The sequence below is a fragment of the Acomys minous genome, assembly GCF_964271855.1.
Source record: "Acomys minous genome assembly, chromosome: 12".
NCBI lineage: Eukaryota > Metazoa > Chordata > Mammalia > Rodentia > Muridae > Acomys > Acomys minous.
Genome location: NC_140493.1, coordinates 70,617,319 through 70,635,388, shown reverse-complemented (window position 1 = coordinate 70,635,388; position 18,070 = coordinate 70,617,319). Strand labels below are relative to the sequence as shown.

The 18,070-nt window shown below is 49.8% G+C and overlaps 1 protein-coding gene and 1 long non-coding RNA gene across 19 annotated transcripts in view; one reads left to right on the top strand and one right to left on the bottom strand.

Moving 5' to 3' along the window:
* The window catches only part of MYO18A (myosin XVIIIA), a 112,694-nt gene that overhangs the window by 65,093 nt on the left and 29,531 nt on the right, over window positions 1–18,070 (bottom strand). Inside the window, exon 1 of one of the 18 annotated variants that reach the window (XM_084749175.1) lies at window positions 2,315–2,354. The exons of the other annotated variants lie outside the window; for them this stretch is intronic. Within the exon in view, the coding sequence (XP_084605301.1) occupies window positions 2,315–2,320 (6 nt within the window). The 5' untranslated portion in view covers window positions 2,321–2,354. Of the gene's footprint in view, window positions 1–2,314; window positions 2,355–18,070 lie in introns of those variants that run through there. 18 annotated transcript variants of the gene reach the window in all.
* LOC311579653 lies at window positions 2,455–16,464 on the top strand. Its single transcript, XR_014773208.1, has 3 exons — window positions 2,455–2,509; window positions 12,694–12,779; window positions 14,163–16,464. It is a non-coding gene; the product is annotated as an uncharacterized lncRNA (long non-coding RNA).

Sequence of the window (18,070 nt, the reverse complement as noted above, 5' to 3'; positions counted from 1 at the left end):
AGGACAAGGAAGCCTAGGATCATCTCCTCTCTCTTCATCCCCATTCCAGGGCACAAAAGGAGCATCTCAGGAGAGCCCCCCCTTGACAATCTCAACCCAGCACCCATTTATCTGAGGAATAGGGAGAGGGGCGGGGAAAGAAATGAAGGGGGGGGCTGGAGAGATGGCTCAGAGGTTAAGAGCACTGGCTGCTCTTCCAGAGGTCCTGAGTTCAATTCCCAGCAACCACATGGTAGCTCACAGCCATCTATAATGTGATCTGGCGCCCTCTTCTGGCCTGAGGTGTACATACAGACAGAGCACTGTATACATAATAAATAAATCTTTAAAAATATATAGAGAGAGAAAGAAATGAAAGGGAAGAAATAGCAATAACTTTTTTTCGGAGGTTCTGGGAATCAAACCCAGTGCCTCACCATGCTAGGCAAGCAGGCTGCCACCGAACAACGCATCCAGCCTCAACGTCTTTACTGAGCATCTTCCTGGTGCTGGGCACTGTGCTCAGCCCCTAACAGGTGCTGTCCCATCTGATGCCCACAATGTCCCTTTGAGGCAGACACCAGCGTGAGCCTTGCTTTACAAGTGAACAAAAGGAGATCACGTGACTTTCCCACGACCTCATGACAAGTGACAGATCTAGAACTCACACTCAGATCTGTTCTTTTCCAAACCTCCCTTCTCCTATACCATGGCCCTTCCACATCAGCGGCTGGAGCAACAGCTCGGGTAGACAGCAGTAGTTCCCATCAGTGACCTGCCTCGCAGCTCATGACCCAAACACACTCTTCAGAGAGCTGCTTGGAAGGGAGTTCTGCAGGGAAGGGCCTGAAGGCCACACTGCCAGCCAGAGGAAGAAGAGCTGGCCCTCCCCCCACTGCAGGGCGGAACAGAAAGCAGCAGAGAACCCTGGGCCACTGCCCACCAGCCTGGAGGAAGCAGGTGCACTGGGATGGCTTCCTGCTGCCGCTGCAGTTGCAGAAGGGCCAGGGTTTCCTCCAACAGACAGACAGACAGACAGACAGGCCTACTGAAGGCCTCCCCTCCCCAAGGACACTCGAGGCTCCTCCGCGGGGCACTCTGCCATCTGCTAGCATCATTTCCCGTGGCCCTGAATCTGTGACAGACAAGGTGCTGGTGGCCTGGGTGTGCAGGGTGGGGTGCGGAGTAGGCTAGAGCCGGAAGCACCCAGCTCACAGAGGGAAGAGCTCTCTCCAGCACCACCCTGCTCTGCCCACACACACCTCCACAATGGTGCCAGCTTGGCAGCTGGAACAGGGCAGTTTCTTCGGGCACAGAGAGGTGCAAACGCTATGGGCACATCTCAGGCTTCTGATACACTTCCACGCCAGTCCAGCCCACACTCTGCCAACTGCTGACTCAATTGAAAACCTTACCCTTAGTGGCTGGGGGAGCAGAGGAAAGGACAAGATGGCCTGGGAGGCAGCTGTGTCTCTCCTCACTTGCTTTTTTAAGGAACTTACTTCTCTGGTATAATCTCCGCTAAAAGAAAGTCACGGGCTGGCAGGATGCCAAACCTGAGGACCCGAGTTTGGTCCTCAGAACTCCCACAAGTTCTGGGAGGAAAAGAACTAACTCTCACAAGTTGTCCTCTGACCTCCACACACATGCTAAGGCATGCGTGCGTAAACACACACGTGTACACACACACACACACACACACACACACACACACACACTGAATAAAGACACAAAGTTTTCTTCTTTAAATTAAAAATAAAAAGAGGCTCACAGGCAGGGCATCCCTGAGATGAGTGTCCCGGTAAGTATCCTGGGCGTAGGAATGGAAGAAGACAGTAAGAAGACCCCAGCCAACCTCAAAGCCCTGTTTTCCTGTCTAGTCCAGAGTAAGAGGGCAGAGCGGGGCTACGATACCAGCGCGAAGCAGGACCAAAATCTCCAAAGAGATGCCTGGGTTCCTGGGCTTTGGAGAAAGTAAAAAGCCTCCACAGCCATCATCACTGTGGGAAAGGCGTGCCTCGCCTGTGGGGCGGAGGAGGCGGCCCCAGGAAACTGAGGTTTAGAAGATGACTCCCCATCAAAGCTCCCCAAATCATGAGTCAGGCCCAATATGTGCCTTGCCTCTTAGGGGTTTTGAGGCAGCTGGGGCTGCGTACTGACCTTTCGACCAAGTAACTGAGAGAGGAGCCCCAAGGCAGCCCCACCCCCTTCCTCTCCACCTACTGCTGCCACATCTGGGGAAATAACAGGACTCCTTCCTTCCCGAAATGAGGAAACATAACGGGGAGCCTGGGACATTTCCTTTCCGGGGTTGGGGGGTCAGAAGGGCACTCACCCGCATGGCCAGGCGTGGAGCACCCGAAGCACGGAGTCTCCTCTCTCTGCTGCTCCCGTTAGCAGCTCAAAATAGCACAAGCTGCAGCCCCGCCCCTGGTCCCCTCCCGCTCCCAGGCCCCTCCCGCTGCAGCTGCCCAACCCTGCCGGAGCGGTGGAGACAGCAGAGGCTAGAGCGCTGGCACAGCCGTACCAGGTATGCCCACAGCCAGAGAGCAACGGGTCTGGGTGGAGGCTCTTCAGATAAGGGCATGGGTTGGGGACAGACAGTGTCCTGGGGTTAGGGACAGGAGACGGGAAGGGTGGCACTTTCCTTCTGCCAGGCACTCAGGCTCCTGGACAGCTGAGCTGATATGGGCCCCTAAAAATAGCAAAGGAATTTGAGACCTGCAGCCCCCGACCCGACAGGCCAAGCTTGAGACTACCACATGCACGCTCACACACACACACACGCACACACACACACACACACACACACACACACAGAGCAGCAGCAGCGTGCATGAACTCAATCACAGCGCCGTGTACGTGAGAGCACTTCAGTCACACGCCTAACTATGCCATCTAAGTACTGTAGGAGAACTAACACTGCATCCAGTATGACATTTGGGGTTCAGGGTCCAGGCTCTAGGCCCAGGCAGCAGTCCTGTAAGGTCCAGCAAGAGCAGAGACCCCGACAAGATCAGGCTGAGGCCTCCTGCTACCGCCTCATTAGAGTAGACCTGCAGGGAGTCAGTTGCTCTCCCCTTAAGCTACACTGCCCTCTCCCACACACCAGCCAGCTGCTGCATAGGCAGAGGAAAGTGGGGTGGGTGTGGAGGGGTGGGCAGGCCTTAGCCCTGCAAACAGAGGAAACTGGGGGTGTCTGGCCAATGAACAATTGTCAGTGAACAGCTTGTGCTCCTTGGGAGAAATCGGGGCCTGGCTCTAGTCAACACTACCAGATACCCAAGTCACAACTATATAGATCCCCGGGGAGGCCGAGACGGGATGCTGAGAGAAAGAGGGCAATGAAGAAAAAGACAGGACCTGCCAAGGGTCTGTAGAGAAAAGGAAATAGTCATTGCTTCCTCCTTCCTCTCCAGGGAGGGAGGGAGGGAGGGGTTGGAAAAACCCAAGCTTGTTACCCATGGCCTGGTTCTAAGCACCACTGGTCCTGAAGGTGTTATACTCTCAGCAAGAAAATGATAAAAACTGCTCAAAAGGACCGAACTCAACTCTTCTTTCTTTCTTTCTTTCTTTCTTTCTTTCTCTCTCTCTTTCTTTTTTGTTTTGTTTTGCTTTGTTTTTTAGGGTTTTTTTTTTTTTCCAGACAGGGTTTCTCTGTGTAGCCTTGGCTGTCCTAGACTCAGTTTGTAGACCAGGCTGGCCTGGAACTCACAGAGATCCACTTGCCTCTGCCTCCCAAGTGGTGGGATTAAAGGTGTGCGCCACCACGCCTGGCTTTTCCTTCTTTTTTTTTTTCTCTTTTCTTTTCTTTCTTCCTTCCTTTTTATTTTTCTTTGTTTGCTAGCTTGTTAATTTTTGTTTGTTTTTGAGACAGGGTTTCTCTGTGTAGCTTGGCTATCCTGGAACTCACTCTGTAGACCAGGCTGGCCCTGAATGTACAGAGATCCACCTGCCTCTGCTTCCTGAATGCTGGGATTAAAAGCGCGTGCCACCACTGCCCAGCCTCTCGACCTTTCTATATGACACTGTGCAAATCACCTAGTCTTACCATCCCACACACATGTGCACACACATACACAGACTCTCAGGAAACACACTTCTCTGCTTTCCAGGGAAGTGGTACACCTTCCTAGGGAGGTCCCCTGGCAGAGTCAAAGATTCTCTTGGCACAGTGGGGCTCACTGACACCCTGAAAGACTAGATCTCACCGTTTCCCTCTCAGTTTCTGACTTAATTGGTCTGGGAAGGAGCCCTGGGCACTGGCATTTCTAAAACATGCTAGATGATTCTTTGGGTGTTTTTTGGTTGTTGTTGTTTTGCTTTGTTTTTAATGTGTATGAGTGTTTTGTTTACATTTGTGTATGTGCACCACATTTGTGTCTGGTACCCAAAGGAGTCAGATCTCCCAGGACAGGAGTTGCAGATGGTTGCAAGCCACCACATGGGCTCTGGGAACCAAACTTTGGTCCTGTGCAAGAAAAAAACAAAAAACAAAGGCTCTTAACTGCAGAGCCCTCTCTCAGCTCCGGTTCTGCTTTCTGTGAGACAGTTTCATTTTATGGCCCAGGAGGACCTGAAACTCCTTATGTAGCCCAGGTCACTTCAAATCCTTAGTTAATCCTGCCTCAGCCTCCCGAGTGCTGGGATTAAACATATACACCGTCATGCTTAGTGTGTTGTTTTGTTTTTGAGAGAATCTGGCTAAGCAGCCCAGGTTGGCTTTGAAGTTGAGATCCTCCTGTCTTGGGCTCCTGAAGCTGGGATTACAGGTGTGTGCCCCCAAGCCAGGCTCCTGGTGATTCTGGCTTAAGACGAGGCCAAGAACTGAGGCAGGCATAACGCCTAGCACTAATGTGCCCAACTGTTGGAGGGATGATGGATGAATAGGAGCTGGATGGATGGACAGATGGATGATAGATGGATAGATAGATGATGGACAGATGGATGGATGATGGATGGATGGGGTGGATGGATGATGGATGGGTGGATAGATGGATTGGGTGGATGGATGATGGATGGTAGATGGATGGATGGATGGATGAGGGTGGAAGGATGGATGGATGGATGGATGGTAGATGGATGGATGGATGGATGGTAGATGGATGGATGGATGGGGTGGATAGATGATGGATGGGTGGATGGATGGATGAGGGTGGATAGATGATGGATGGGTGGATGGATGGATGAGGGTGGATAGATGATGGATGGGTGGATGGATGGATGAGGGTGGATAGATGATGGATGGGTGGATGGATGGATGAGGGTGGATAGATGATGGATGGGTGGATGGATGGATGAGGGTGGATAGATGATGGATGGGTGGATGGATGGATGAGGGTGGATAGATGATGGATGGGTGGATGGATGGATGGTAGATGGATGGATGGATGGATGGTAGATGGTTGGATGGATGGATGGTAGATGGATGGATGGATGGATGGATGGTAGATGGATGGATGGATGGATGGATGGTAGATGGATGGATGGATGGATGGATGGTAGATGGATGGATGGATGGATGGATGGTAGATGGATGGATGGGGTGGATAGATGATGGATGGGTGGATGGATGGTAGATGGATGGTAGATGGATGGATGGTAGATGGATGGATGGATGGATGGATGGTAGATGGATGGATGGATGGATGGATGGTAGATGGATGGATGGATGGATGGTAGATGGATGGATGGATGGATGGATGGTAGATGGATGGATGGATGGATGGATGGTAGATGGATGGATGGGGTGGATAGATGATGGATGGGTGGATGGATGGTAGATGGATGGATGGGGTGGATAGATGATGGATGGATGGATGGATGAGGGTGGATAGATGATGGATGGATGGTGGGTGATAGATGATAGATGGGTGGATGGGCTGTGTAGTCCTGGGTAGGTGACTTTAATTCCCTCATCTCTACACTGAAGATTATGCTTCTACTATTTCCCAGTCAATATGAGGCAAGTATGGCATAGATAGAAAAGAGTGAGTTCTCAACGTTTGGTCCCCAGGCCAGCAGCATCCACATCATCTGGGCACTGGCTAGAGATGCTAAAGCCTCACACTCCAGCCTCCTGAGTCCAGAGCGCTGGGGCCCAGCCTTTGTGCCTTCAGCCGGCCTTCTAGTAATTTGGAGGCACGTTAAAGTCTTAGAACCACTGCTTGAAAGGACTTATTCACAGTGTACTGCAGTTAAAGATAAAACCTTCAGACCCACACTTCCTGGTTCGCTCTTGGCTCTTTCACATAGTAACTATATACAGTAAACACTGGTCTATTGTGCAATTTTCTTCATCTGTAAAGTGGGGAAATAACAGTACCTATGGCATAAGAGTTAGCGTAGCCTGAAAGACTGTGCACATACAACGCTCTAAAAACACTGTCCAGTGCTGGACTGTGGACTCCAGGGGGTAGAGTAGTTATTTACCATGTTTGGGTTTCTGGGTTCTATCCCCAGCACTTGGGGGAGGGCACCAATAAACAACATGTAAATATCAGCTGAGAAGATGTCTCAACGGGTAACAACACTTGCTGCGTAAGCACAAGGACGTGAGTTCAAAGCCCTGGAGTGCACATGAAGGAGGGCCAACAGTAGGAGCTGGAGAAATGGCTCCAAACTTAAAAGCACAAGAGGCAGGAGGATCTCTGTGAGTTCAAGGCCAGCGTGGTCTACAGAGAGAGTTCCACGACACCTAGAGCTGTTATACAGAGAAACCCTGTCTTGAAAAACCAACAAAACAAAAAAACCCACACACAAAAACAAAAGCACACCCCATCCCTCTCTTCCAGAGGACCAGAGTTTGGGTCACAGCACGTATGTCATCACAAATGCCCGTAACTCCTGCTCCCATGGATCTAGCGCCCTCTTCTGGCCTCTGTGGGCACTTTCAAGCATGTGATATATACTCACATAGACACATCCACACACACTTGGGCATGCTTGGGCATACTCGCATACATACACACACACACACACGTGCATGAACACATGTGTATGTATGCATGCTCAAGCACACCTGGTGTGGTCATTTGTATGCCTGTAACTCCAGGACCTCTGCCTATACAGAAGTGCACATATCGCCACATACATAAATGGATCCACATAAATACACAGCTTTCTACTAAAGAGTGATTGAGGACGCCGGGCAGGGTGGTGCACGCCTTTAATCCCAGCACACAGGAAGGAAAGATTAGGTGGATCTCTGTGAGTTTGAGACCAGCCTGATCTACATAGTGAGTTCTGGGACAGCCAGGGCTGTATAATAGAGACACCCTGACTCAAAATACAAAAAGATTGAAGAAGACACCCAGTGTCCATCTCTGTCCTCCATATATGTGCCAAAAAAAAAAAAAAAAGTTAGAGTGGAAAAAAAGTAAGTACTGCTATCTTAAAAGTGGGGGGAGGGCGCTGGAGAGTTGGCTCAGGGGTTACGAGGGTCCCAGGTTTGGTTCCTACATGGTAGTTCACAACCATCTGTAACTCCAATGACAGAGGATCCAACATGCTCTTCTGACCTCACAGGCATCAGTCATGCATGTATGTGTGTCATAGATACATACGTAAAACATTCACACGTATAAAATAAGAATAGAAGCCAGGAGGTGGTGGCAGACACCTTTAATCCCAGCAGTTGGAAGGCAAAGGCAGATGGTTCTCTGAGCTCAAGGCCAGCCTGGTCTATAGGAGTGAGTTCCAGGACAGCCAGGGCTTCCCAAAGAAACTCTGTCTCGAAAAACTAATCAATCAATTAATTAATTAAAAAGAATAAATAAGGGGCTGGAGAGATGGCTCAGAGGTTAAGAGCACTGGCTGCTCTTCCAAAGGTCCTGAGTCCAATTCCCAGCAACCACATGGTGGCTCACAACCATCTATAATGAGATCTGGTGTCTTCTTCTGGTAGAAAACACTATATACATAATAAATAAATAAATAAATAAATAAATAAATAAATAAATATTTTTAAAGAGAACAAATGTTAGGTCTGGTGGCTCACTCCTTTAATCCCAGCGTTCTGAAGGCAGAAGCGGAGGGAGATGGAACTCTGTGAGTTCAAGGACAGCCTAGTCTATCTAGAGAGTTCCAGGAGCTGTCAAAAATAATCATAGTAAATAAATCTAAAAGAATTTAATTTAAGTGAGAACGGAGAGATGGCTTAGTCAGTAAAGTGCCTGTTGTGTTAGCATGAAAACTTGAGCTGGACCCCAGCACCCATAGAAAACCTCAGGCTCAGGAGAGATGGCTTGGTGGTTAGCAATAGCTGCTCTTCCAGAGGACCTGGGTTTGCTGCCCAGCACCCACACGGTGGCTCGCAACTGTCTGTCACGCTAGTTCCAGGGAATCCAACCCCTCTTCCGGCCTTCATGGATTCTACATACACACGGTCCATGGATAACTGTGCAGCAAAATGCCAATCCCATCAGCCAGGCAGTGGGGGCACACACTTCCGACCCCAGCGCTGAGAGGATGGAGATGGGGGGATCCCCAAAACTTGCAGGCCAGCAAGTCTAGCTGAGTTGGTGGGACCCAGGTTCAGTGAGAAGCACTGCCTCTATAAAGAATAAAGTAGAGAGCAAGTATGACATCCAACATTGACCTCTGGTCTACAACACACACACACACACACACACACACACACACACACACACACACACACCTTGTAAATGGCCATGAGGTTTCTAAATAGAAATTCTGAGCGGGACAGTGTTGGCACATACCTCTAGTCCCAGCCTTCAGGAGACAAAGGCAGGCGGATCTCTGTTGAGTTCGAGGCCAGCCTGGTCTATAACAGGTCAGCCAAGGCTACACAGAGAAACTCTGTATTAAAAAAAAAAAGAAAAAGAAAAAGAAGAAGAAGAAGAGATGGAGGATGATAAGAACAAAAGAAAGAAAGAAACTTGCTTATCATTTGCCTAACACCTGCAAGGCCCTGCATTGAATGCACTGGGGAAAATGCCGTCTAGCGTACTAGCTTTTCAGTAAACTTTAACTATCCTCACATACTAAGAGTACTGGGAAAGTAAAAGGGTGCGTGTGCAGGAGATGACTCAGGGGTAAGAGCGCTGGCTGCTCTTCCAGAGGATCCAGGTTCAATTCCCAAAATCCGCCTGGTAGCTTATCATAGTCTATAACTCCAATTCCAGAAGACCTGACACCCTCTTTCTTTATAATATTCAATCCATGTCCAAAGCTTCCTGCCCCCAAGGCACACTGTCCCCACTGTGATGGCACTGGGCCTTTCCGCTGGACCACAACAGCTTGTTTTCTGCCCCACTGACACCATTCAGAGGGCGTCAGTACATCAGGGGCAGTTGCCAAGCTCAAGTCTTGGGCTAGGTGGATGACAAGGCCAGGCGCCCTTTGTCACCGCCTGTTTGTTTTTTAATCTTCTCGGAATGATGTCAAGCTGTCCACTGTCATTTGCCTGACTGTCCACTGTCCACTGTCACTTGCCTGACTGTCCACCTGCGGCCAGCAGCCTCACTCCCTTCCAATAAATTTTCTTGTAAGAGCTAGAGAAACGTATAGCCAGGCCTGGGAGAGGAAGGCCTGGGCTTTCCAACAAAGCCTCAGCATCTTCCACTGTGATTGCTTGCCAGCCTCAGCAGTGCCCTGGAAGGTGATGTCTGGGTGACGGAGATGCCACTTCACCTGCAGCTCTGAGTGACTGGCAGCTATGTCCCCACACAGATCTCTTTTCTACCAGAATGGCTAAGTCTGGTCATTTCTCCGAGCTGTTTGGTTCCATGGGAAAGTCACCACAAAGCAGCTGCATGTCCCCTAGAGAAAAGGGCAGGCTCTTTGGCCAGAGAGGAATACCTGAGGCCCCAGAGACCACTGGGAAATCATCCCTTACCACAGCCAGTCTTAGCAGGGCATGGTAGCACACGCTTTTAATCCCAGCACTTGGGAGACAGAGGCAGGTGGATCTCTGTGAGTTCGAGGCCAGCCTGGTCTACAAAGGGAGTCCAAGACAGCCAAGGCTACACAGAGAAACCCTGTCTCAAAAAACAAAACAAGGGGCTGGAGAGATGGCTCAGTGGATGAGAGCACTGACTGCTCTTCCAGAGGTCATGAGTTCAATTCCCAGCAGCTCCATGGTGGCTCACAACCATCTATAATGAGATCTGGTGCCCTCTCCTGGCCTCCAGGTGTACATGCAGGCAGAGCACTGTATACATAATAAATAAATAAATAAATAAATCTTTAAAACAAAACAACAATGGCAGCCAGTCTTCCTGTGCAGGTGCTGTCCCACCATGGTCCATATCCTCAGTGAGACCGAGGACATCTCTGTAGCCTCCATGCAGCAATCCACAGCCAGTAAGACCAGGCCCAGGCCCCTCCACCTGCCTCCAAACACAGTCACAGTCGGGAACCTGCCCTTTCCACTCTCTTCTCCTCACCTCTCCCTGTCCATGGCGGGCCTGACTCCCTCTCATTCTGTCATGCTACCTCATGCAAATGTCCCTACATTCCCTGCCACGTGGCCACCAACCCCTCCACCTTGCCGAGCCTTCCCAATTCCGAGAGACCCACCTATAGCTCTGCTTTCTTTAGGATACCTCTCTGGGATATAAGGGGGTGGGGGGAACGGCCCATGCAGAAGTGCAGTGCAAAGAGGGCAGAGCATCGACACAGGCCTGGGGCTGAATCCTGGCTCAGCCTCTTTCTTTGTTTTTTTGTTTTGTTTTGTTTTTTTGTTTTTTGAGACAGGATTTCTCTGTGCAGCCTTGACTGTCCTGGACTCACTTTGTAGACCAGGCTGGCCTCGAACTCACAGCGATTCGCCTGCCTCTGCCTCCCGAGGGCTGGGATTAAAGGTGTGCGCCACCACTGCCCAGCCTTCAGCCTCTTTCTTACCATCTGATCTAAGACAGAATAATTCCACCTTCCCCCCCCCCCCCTTCGCAGTAGTAAAATATGATTCTTGCCTTGTGTGGTCGTTGTGAGACTATTAGATAGTACGTATAAGCTTATGTTCGACAAATTAAATTATAGGTGGTAACTACACGGTTAACGTCACCAAACGTCATCATTTAGAACCACAGCACCCACCGTCCGCACCTACGCTCTTGGTGTGGTAACTCTCTTACATATGGAGGGTCACACGTTGCGTCAAACTAGATTCTAAAGTCACCGTGTAATACAAATGTAGGATACAGTCAAAAGCTCCTGAGGCTGGAGAGACAGTTCGCTGGGGAAGAACACAGGCTGCTGCTCTTCCAGAGGACATGGGTTCGATTCCCATGGGTTCAGTTCCCACGTGGTGGCTCACAGCTACCTCTAACTCCAGTCCCAGAGGATCCTATATCCTCTTCTGGCCTCTGCCAGGCAACAGGCGCACACACATGGTACACAGCCATACATGTAGGCAAAACACCCACCCACACAAAAATAAGTAAATAAATCCCCTAAAATCTCTAAAAACCGCTCAGCCAGTAGAGTGCATATGGTTCACGCTTTCAGTTATCTGAGGTTAGTCATGGTTTGAAAACACTAGATGACTCCAGAAATAAACAGTTGTTATAGGCTTTAAGCTGCACTTAGTGAGCCAGGCAGGACAGCCAAGGCTACAAAGAGAAACCCTGTCTTAAAAAACAAAAACAAAACAAAATTTGCACATAGCTCAGAGTAGCATAATGAAATTTCCCATCATCCCACTCCATCCCAACCAAGACATGAATCCATGCCACAGACGCTATCTGTCCGGGAGTCACTGAGTAAGCCATCCTGTCACAGGATCCTGGGCTGTGTTCATGCAACAATAATGACCTCAGAGGGGTGGCAAGGTAGCTCAGTGGTGGGGTACTTGCCAAGCGTGCTGAACTCCCTGGATTCAGTTGCTAGAACTGTTAAGTAAATAAACACTGCCCCTAATGGGGGAGTGATGAAGGCAGAAACTCAGACATGCCAGAGCGAAGCTAAGAAGTGCTTCCTGTAGGTGAGAACCCAGCAAGACTTTTTTGGAGAGAGTTGACATTTATGAAACCTTTAATTACAGCATATTGTTATTAATGCTTGCTGTTAATCTCTTACTGTGCTTAATTTGTAAATTAAACTTTATCACAGGTATACATACAGGAAATAAACATCCTTTCTAGGACTCAGTATTAGCCAAGCTTTTGGATATTTACTACGGATGTTGGAACACATGCCCCCCTGTGGTTGAGGGGTGAACCACTGTACCATTCTGTACAATATGTCTCCGTGGAAGCACAATGCACAGTGTGTACAACGTATAATAGAAATACCCAAAATGCTATTTTTTATGATTTTAAGCCAATATAATTTCTTGCACAAACATATAGTTGGACTCACTGAACTTTACTGTGTGAACGCCATGACTACAGAGCCCAAAGTAACGTTCTGAATGGTTACTGACTGATGGCATATGTTTAAGCCGGCTCTCCCATAAGGAACACCTTCTGCCTCTTTTTCCCATCTGTAGAGACTGGTCCTCCACACCTTAGCCAGAGTTGACTCCACCTTGCAGCAAGCTACTGTTTAGTCATTTTCCACGCCAGGCTGCTTCCCGTGGCCTGGTGGTGTTTGCAGGGCCCAGCAGAAACCCTGATAAGTGAGCATAGGACACACACAAACTTACTGCTTTCCCTGACTCTGCTCTGGTCCATGCCTTTTCGTTGTCTGGCCCTGGAGTTAAGCACTGGGCGGCACTCAGAACCTAAGTTGACAACAATTATGTTGCAGACTATAACCAAATGAAATAGGACCTCGGTGCTGGTGACGGCTTGGTGAAATCAAGAAAAATACAACTGTCCAGTGTCCGTCCCTCTGTAAGTAGCCCCTAATAAAGTCGGTTTTACTTGTCAAAACGAATCGGAAGGGCTGTCACTCAGTGGTAGAGTGCTTGCCCAGTACGGCTCTCTCCCGCCCCATCCCCCCCCCCCCCCCCCCCGCCCATAACAAACTTGAATGAGTCACTCTTGCGGTTGCTGGTGCTGGGGCGTATTTGATTTTGTATCTTCCTAAAGGACTTACTCAAAAAACATCCTACTCTCCCGCACTAAGCACACAGCACGTATTCAGCAAACCACGGGATTTACCCAACTCATCTCGAAGGTGCAATACTAAGCTGAATGAAATGGGGTTGGGTGTCAAGGATTTCCACACGGGACCAAAACTGTAATGCTCTGCACCGCCATGATGTTAGAACGACAGGGTGAGAGGTCCTCGGCCCTGCAGATGGCTAAACGGAGCCGTGGGAGGTCCGGTGGGACGCTGTGAGACGCAGAGGAAGCTGGCCACGCAGCTGGCAGTGCAGTGTAACACCTCGCAGCGAACGCTGTGGGGAAATACACCGTCTGGTTCTTTTCCATCTGTGGAGAACTAGCTGCCCTTTGAACAGGCATGGCGGGATTGTTTGTTCTTGTAACTCCGTCGCTCATCGCTACAATTGCTCAGAGACGAGGCATACCCAAGGATGAGTGAATGGCACAAAGCAGTGACGTAGTTTCTGACACCCCCTCAAAGAATGACCAGGCGAGGAAAGGACAAATGCACCCCAATAGTTATAACTGAGATGAGAATGTGCTCCCCAAGCAAGGTCACCAACAGAGTTCTGGGGAATCAGGCACACAGGGTACAAACAGCTTGCAGCCAGGCCATGAAACAAAAGGTTTTTATTTGTTGGGTTTTGTTTGTTTGTTTGTTTGTTTTGGGGCCTCCAACTCAAAGTGATCTCACTCAAGGGCACAAGTGCTGGTATTACAGATTGTTGGTTCATCAGAAAAAATGTGAGGTGGGAAATATTAAAACTGAGGTTCTCTCTCTCTCTCTCTCTCTCTCTCTCTCTCTCTCTCTCTCTCTCTCTCTCTCTCTCCAGACAGGGTCTCTCTGTGTAGCCTTAGCTGTCCTGGACTCGTTTTGTAGACCAGGCTGGCCTCGAATTCACAGCGATCCCCCTGCCTCTGCCTCCCAAGTACTGAGATTAAAGGCGTGCGCCACCACGCCTGGCTTGAGGTTCTCTTTAAAACCTTAAGCAAAAGCATGTTTCCCAAGCCCATTTGTCCCTAGTTACTCCTGTAAATCTAAACTCCTATAACTACATACATGTATGTATATATATATATACATATATATATATATGCCATATATATACATACATGTACACACATAGAAACAAACAAATAATAAATAATCTGTGTTCATTCGATCAGGCTGAGATGGCCCAGCGGATAAAGGCACCAAGTTGGACAACCTGAGTTTGATCCCAGAATTTACATGCTGGTAAGAAGTGAGACCATGAGATCTCCAACCTACATTCATATGTGCTGCAGCATGTTCATGCTTACACACACACAACAAATTAAAAAAGCAAATGTGAAAGGATCTATAAATCAGGCATGGTGGCGCCTGTAATCCCCGCACATGGGAGGCACAGGCAGGTGGAGCTCTGTGAGTTTGAGGCCAGCCTCATCTGCAGAGTGAGTCCCAGGACAGCTAAGGCTATGCAGAAAAACTCTGTCTCAAAACACAAAGGAAGAAGAGGAGGAGGAGGAGGAAGAGGAAGAAGAAAAAGAGGGAGGGGAAGGGGAGAGGAGTCATCATCTACAGGACCAAGAGATGACTTAGCACTTAGAAGCAATGCTGCTCTTTCACAGGACCCAAGTTCAATTTCCATAACCTACATGACAACTCACAACTCACAACTATCTGTAACTCCAGCTCCAGGGGGATCTAATGCCCTCACACAGACAGACATACAGGTAAAACACCAGTGCACCAAAAATAAATAAATAAATAAATAAATAAATAAATAAATAAATCAGGCTGGAGAGATGGCTCACTGGTTAAACAGCACTGGCTGCTCTTCCAGAAGGCTTGGCGTCAATTCCCAGCACTCACATGACAGCTCACAACTGTCTGTCACTCCAGTTCCAGGGAGTCCGACACCCTCACACAGACATACATACATACAGGCAAAACACCAATGCACATAATTTTTTTAATCATTGAAAAGATAATAATAATTTTAAAAAATCTATAAACACTGTTTTCATAAATGAGTACCAATTACACAATGCTTTTGCTACTAGTTTACAGTATCTAATAACAAAAAACAAATGGGTAAGAAGGCACCAGCCACCAATGGTAACAGGTGCACCCCACCAGAGGACTTCTGAGGTCCCACACCAGCTTTAAAGACAGTGTTTACAGAAAAACGCCAGAGCAGGGGTGCCTCGGTATTTTAATGGCACTAAGTGATCCACGGATCCCGAAAGGGAAGCAGCCAAACTCCTTAAAAAGGCAGAAAGATGGCCCCATAGAGGGTAAGGGCAGGTAAAAGGAAACCTGGACTGTCTGAAAGCCCAGCCACTGAGAGCCCTTGATGTCCAAAGCGGCCTTAGACCTGACTATCTCTGCACTTCCTGTTCCGCCCGCGGAACAGGGTGGAGCCAAGCTCGGCGCATGCGCTTGGAGCTCCATAGCCTCTGTGCCCTGCAGTGCCACCGGAGCCCGGCAGAGGGCAGCCTTCCCCCTCTCATGGATCTGTTGGCGCCTGCACGCCTGCAGGATTTCACCTCTGCTGGGGAGCTGAGGCTTCAGGGGGCGCTGCAGCAGCAAGAAGGCCTCTGGCTTTACCCCAAAGAGAGTGCAAAAATGAGCTGGGCGCCTACTTTTTTTTTTTTTTCATTACTGACTTATCTTCAGTACCTGAAATAGTTCCAAGATGTAAAAGACGTTTAATAAGTGTTTACCGATGAAATAAAATGAAAGAAAGAATGAATGAACAACTGAGTTTATAGTTTATAGACTCAAGCCACACCTTGAATTTTATAGTGGGAAGAAGTCTGAGACAAGAAATCAGTAGAGTTAGAGCGCACGAGGCGGGCAACTACAGATCGAGGTCCGGGGACTCAGGGATCAGCCAGTGCCGGCCCCTCCACTCCACCCTCACGCATCCAAAGCTCGGCTCAGAGAGAGCCTTGTACCACCACACCATTGTGCCTGCTCTGCCAAGAACGGGTGTCTGCCTCCAAAACTAAACAGTCAGGTCCTGGCTGCTTAGAGAGACCACTGGTGGCTTCAGGGGTCCTGTTTCTCTCTAGGAACTCTGGCTCCTGGGGATTTCCTCAGCTCCTGGGGATTTCCTCAGCTCCTGGGGATTTCCAAACAGCCTGTCCCTTCCCAAGTTCCCACAAAGCCCAAAGCCCAGGACCAGTCTCAATGACAGTTTCCCCAGGTTCCGCCTCACGTCTCAGGGAGACTTGGGTCTCTGCGGCTACTAAATACACCACACTGTCTATATTCACGTCCCATGCTGTCTGCCTGACGCTCGAGGATGAACACAATGCGGCATTGTGCTCTTTTCATATAAATGACCGCTTTTCTCTGTTTCCACGGAAGGATAAAGGAGAACCGGCCTAAGGATTCGGCTACACTGATTTAATAAAGCCTGAGGAAGCTCTTCCAGGGGGTGGGAGCCGGCATCCTGTAGGACTCATTCTCAGAGAGTCTCCTTCAGGCGCCCTCAGGTCCTGCTCCCGCCACCCCCACCCCCAGCCTCCCCCTCCCCCTAACCCCCCCCCAACACACACACAACACAAGAGGGAACACAGAGCCAGTGTTTGAAGATCTGCGCTCACTTCTGGAGGCCCTTACAGGGCCTGTTTCTAGAACCCTTTGAAGTAACAACAAAGCCAAGCCAGGTCCCCACAGAAGCAGGAAGGGAAAGCTTCTGCTTTGCCTACCTGACCTCCACCACCAAACACCACCACCACCCGGCCCCCCCCTCCCCCCCCCCCCCACGTGCACAGCCGCCAAACCCACTGGGCGTGTGAGCACCTGCGTGTTACCAAGCCCGGCAGAAGCCACGCTTCGCAACATGGGGAAGTGCTGCCCCACTTGTGGTGGCACATTTCCAGGGACCTGTTGTCCCCAGGGCACCGGGATCCCAGAGTTGGTGAAGTGGAGAAATTGCCAAAGAGAGCAAACCTTCCTTCCTGAGAGGAAGGGGAAATGCCACCAGGCCCAGCCTGGGGGGGGGGGGAGATGGGGGGGAGCCCTCTGCAGGAGGAGATAAGACTTCAAGAACTGCCTTCCTGCCCACACCTCACAACTCTAGGAGCTCTCTGGCTCTCTGTTCAATGCAGTAGCCACTGGCCAAAGTGGCCATTTAAATTAAAATTAAATAAAAACATCAGAGGTATTTCGCATTAAATTAACATCAAATTTAAAATTCTGTTTCTCTGTTGTGCCAGCCGCATTCCGAGTGTTCAGCGGCCACGTGACCACAGTACATTTCTGTTTCCCGGTGGTTTCTGTTGGACAATTCTGGCTCAGGAATTTCCCCCTCCAAGTTGCTAAAGGCCATTTTTATCCAAGACTCCTTTCAGAAAGTGTCCTGACTTGCCGCTGTTCCCTCTTCCCCCCTGCCCACAGTCTGCTTACACCCTGTTCCTCTGTCCCTGGGCCTCAAAAAGAAATGGGGGAGAGGGAGCTGTCGCAATTAGCATCTAGCCAATGAGCAGAAGTCGGACAGCACAGGGCTGAATGGAGGCTGAATGGAAGCCTGCCTCTACCCCAAGGCGCCCTGGCTCAGAAGAAAGCCCCTCAGTCCAGCACAATCTGCCCTTGTTTCCACAGCCTCTGGGCCAGGCTCGGGAATGTCGCGGCCGGAGGGTTTCCCCCACCAAAGCACTGGCTGCAAGAGAGGTGGTTGGTGGTGCCCCAGAAAGAGCCCTAAACGAAAACTTCAAGGTTTCGTTTCGAGGGCAAATAAAGTCCCAGGCCAGGACTTCTGCCACGGGGCAGTGAAGGCCAAATTGGACACCTCCCTCTAGACAGCCACATGAAGCCAGCGGGGTAGAGGAGAAGAGACTCCGGACGCCTGCTAGAGTGCCTCAGAGAAGCTCTAGTAGGCCTGGGTGATCAAAACAGGAGGCCACAGAACACATCTGGCTGCTAGCACATTCTACCACAGGGACTGAGCCTGAGGGGTCTGCTACATTAGTTAGAAAATCCACACGAGAGAGTGTGCACAAACTCCTATGGGTGACGAGGATGAAGGCCCAGAACAGCAGGCTAGAGCTGCCTCTCCGCTCTGGGCCTCTAGTCTTGCTTA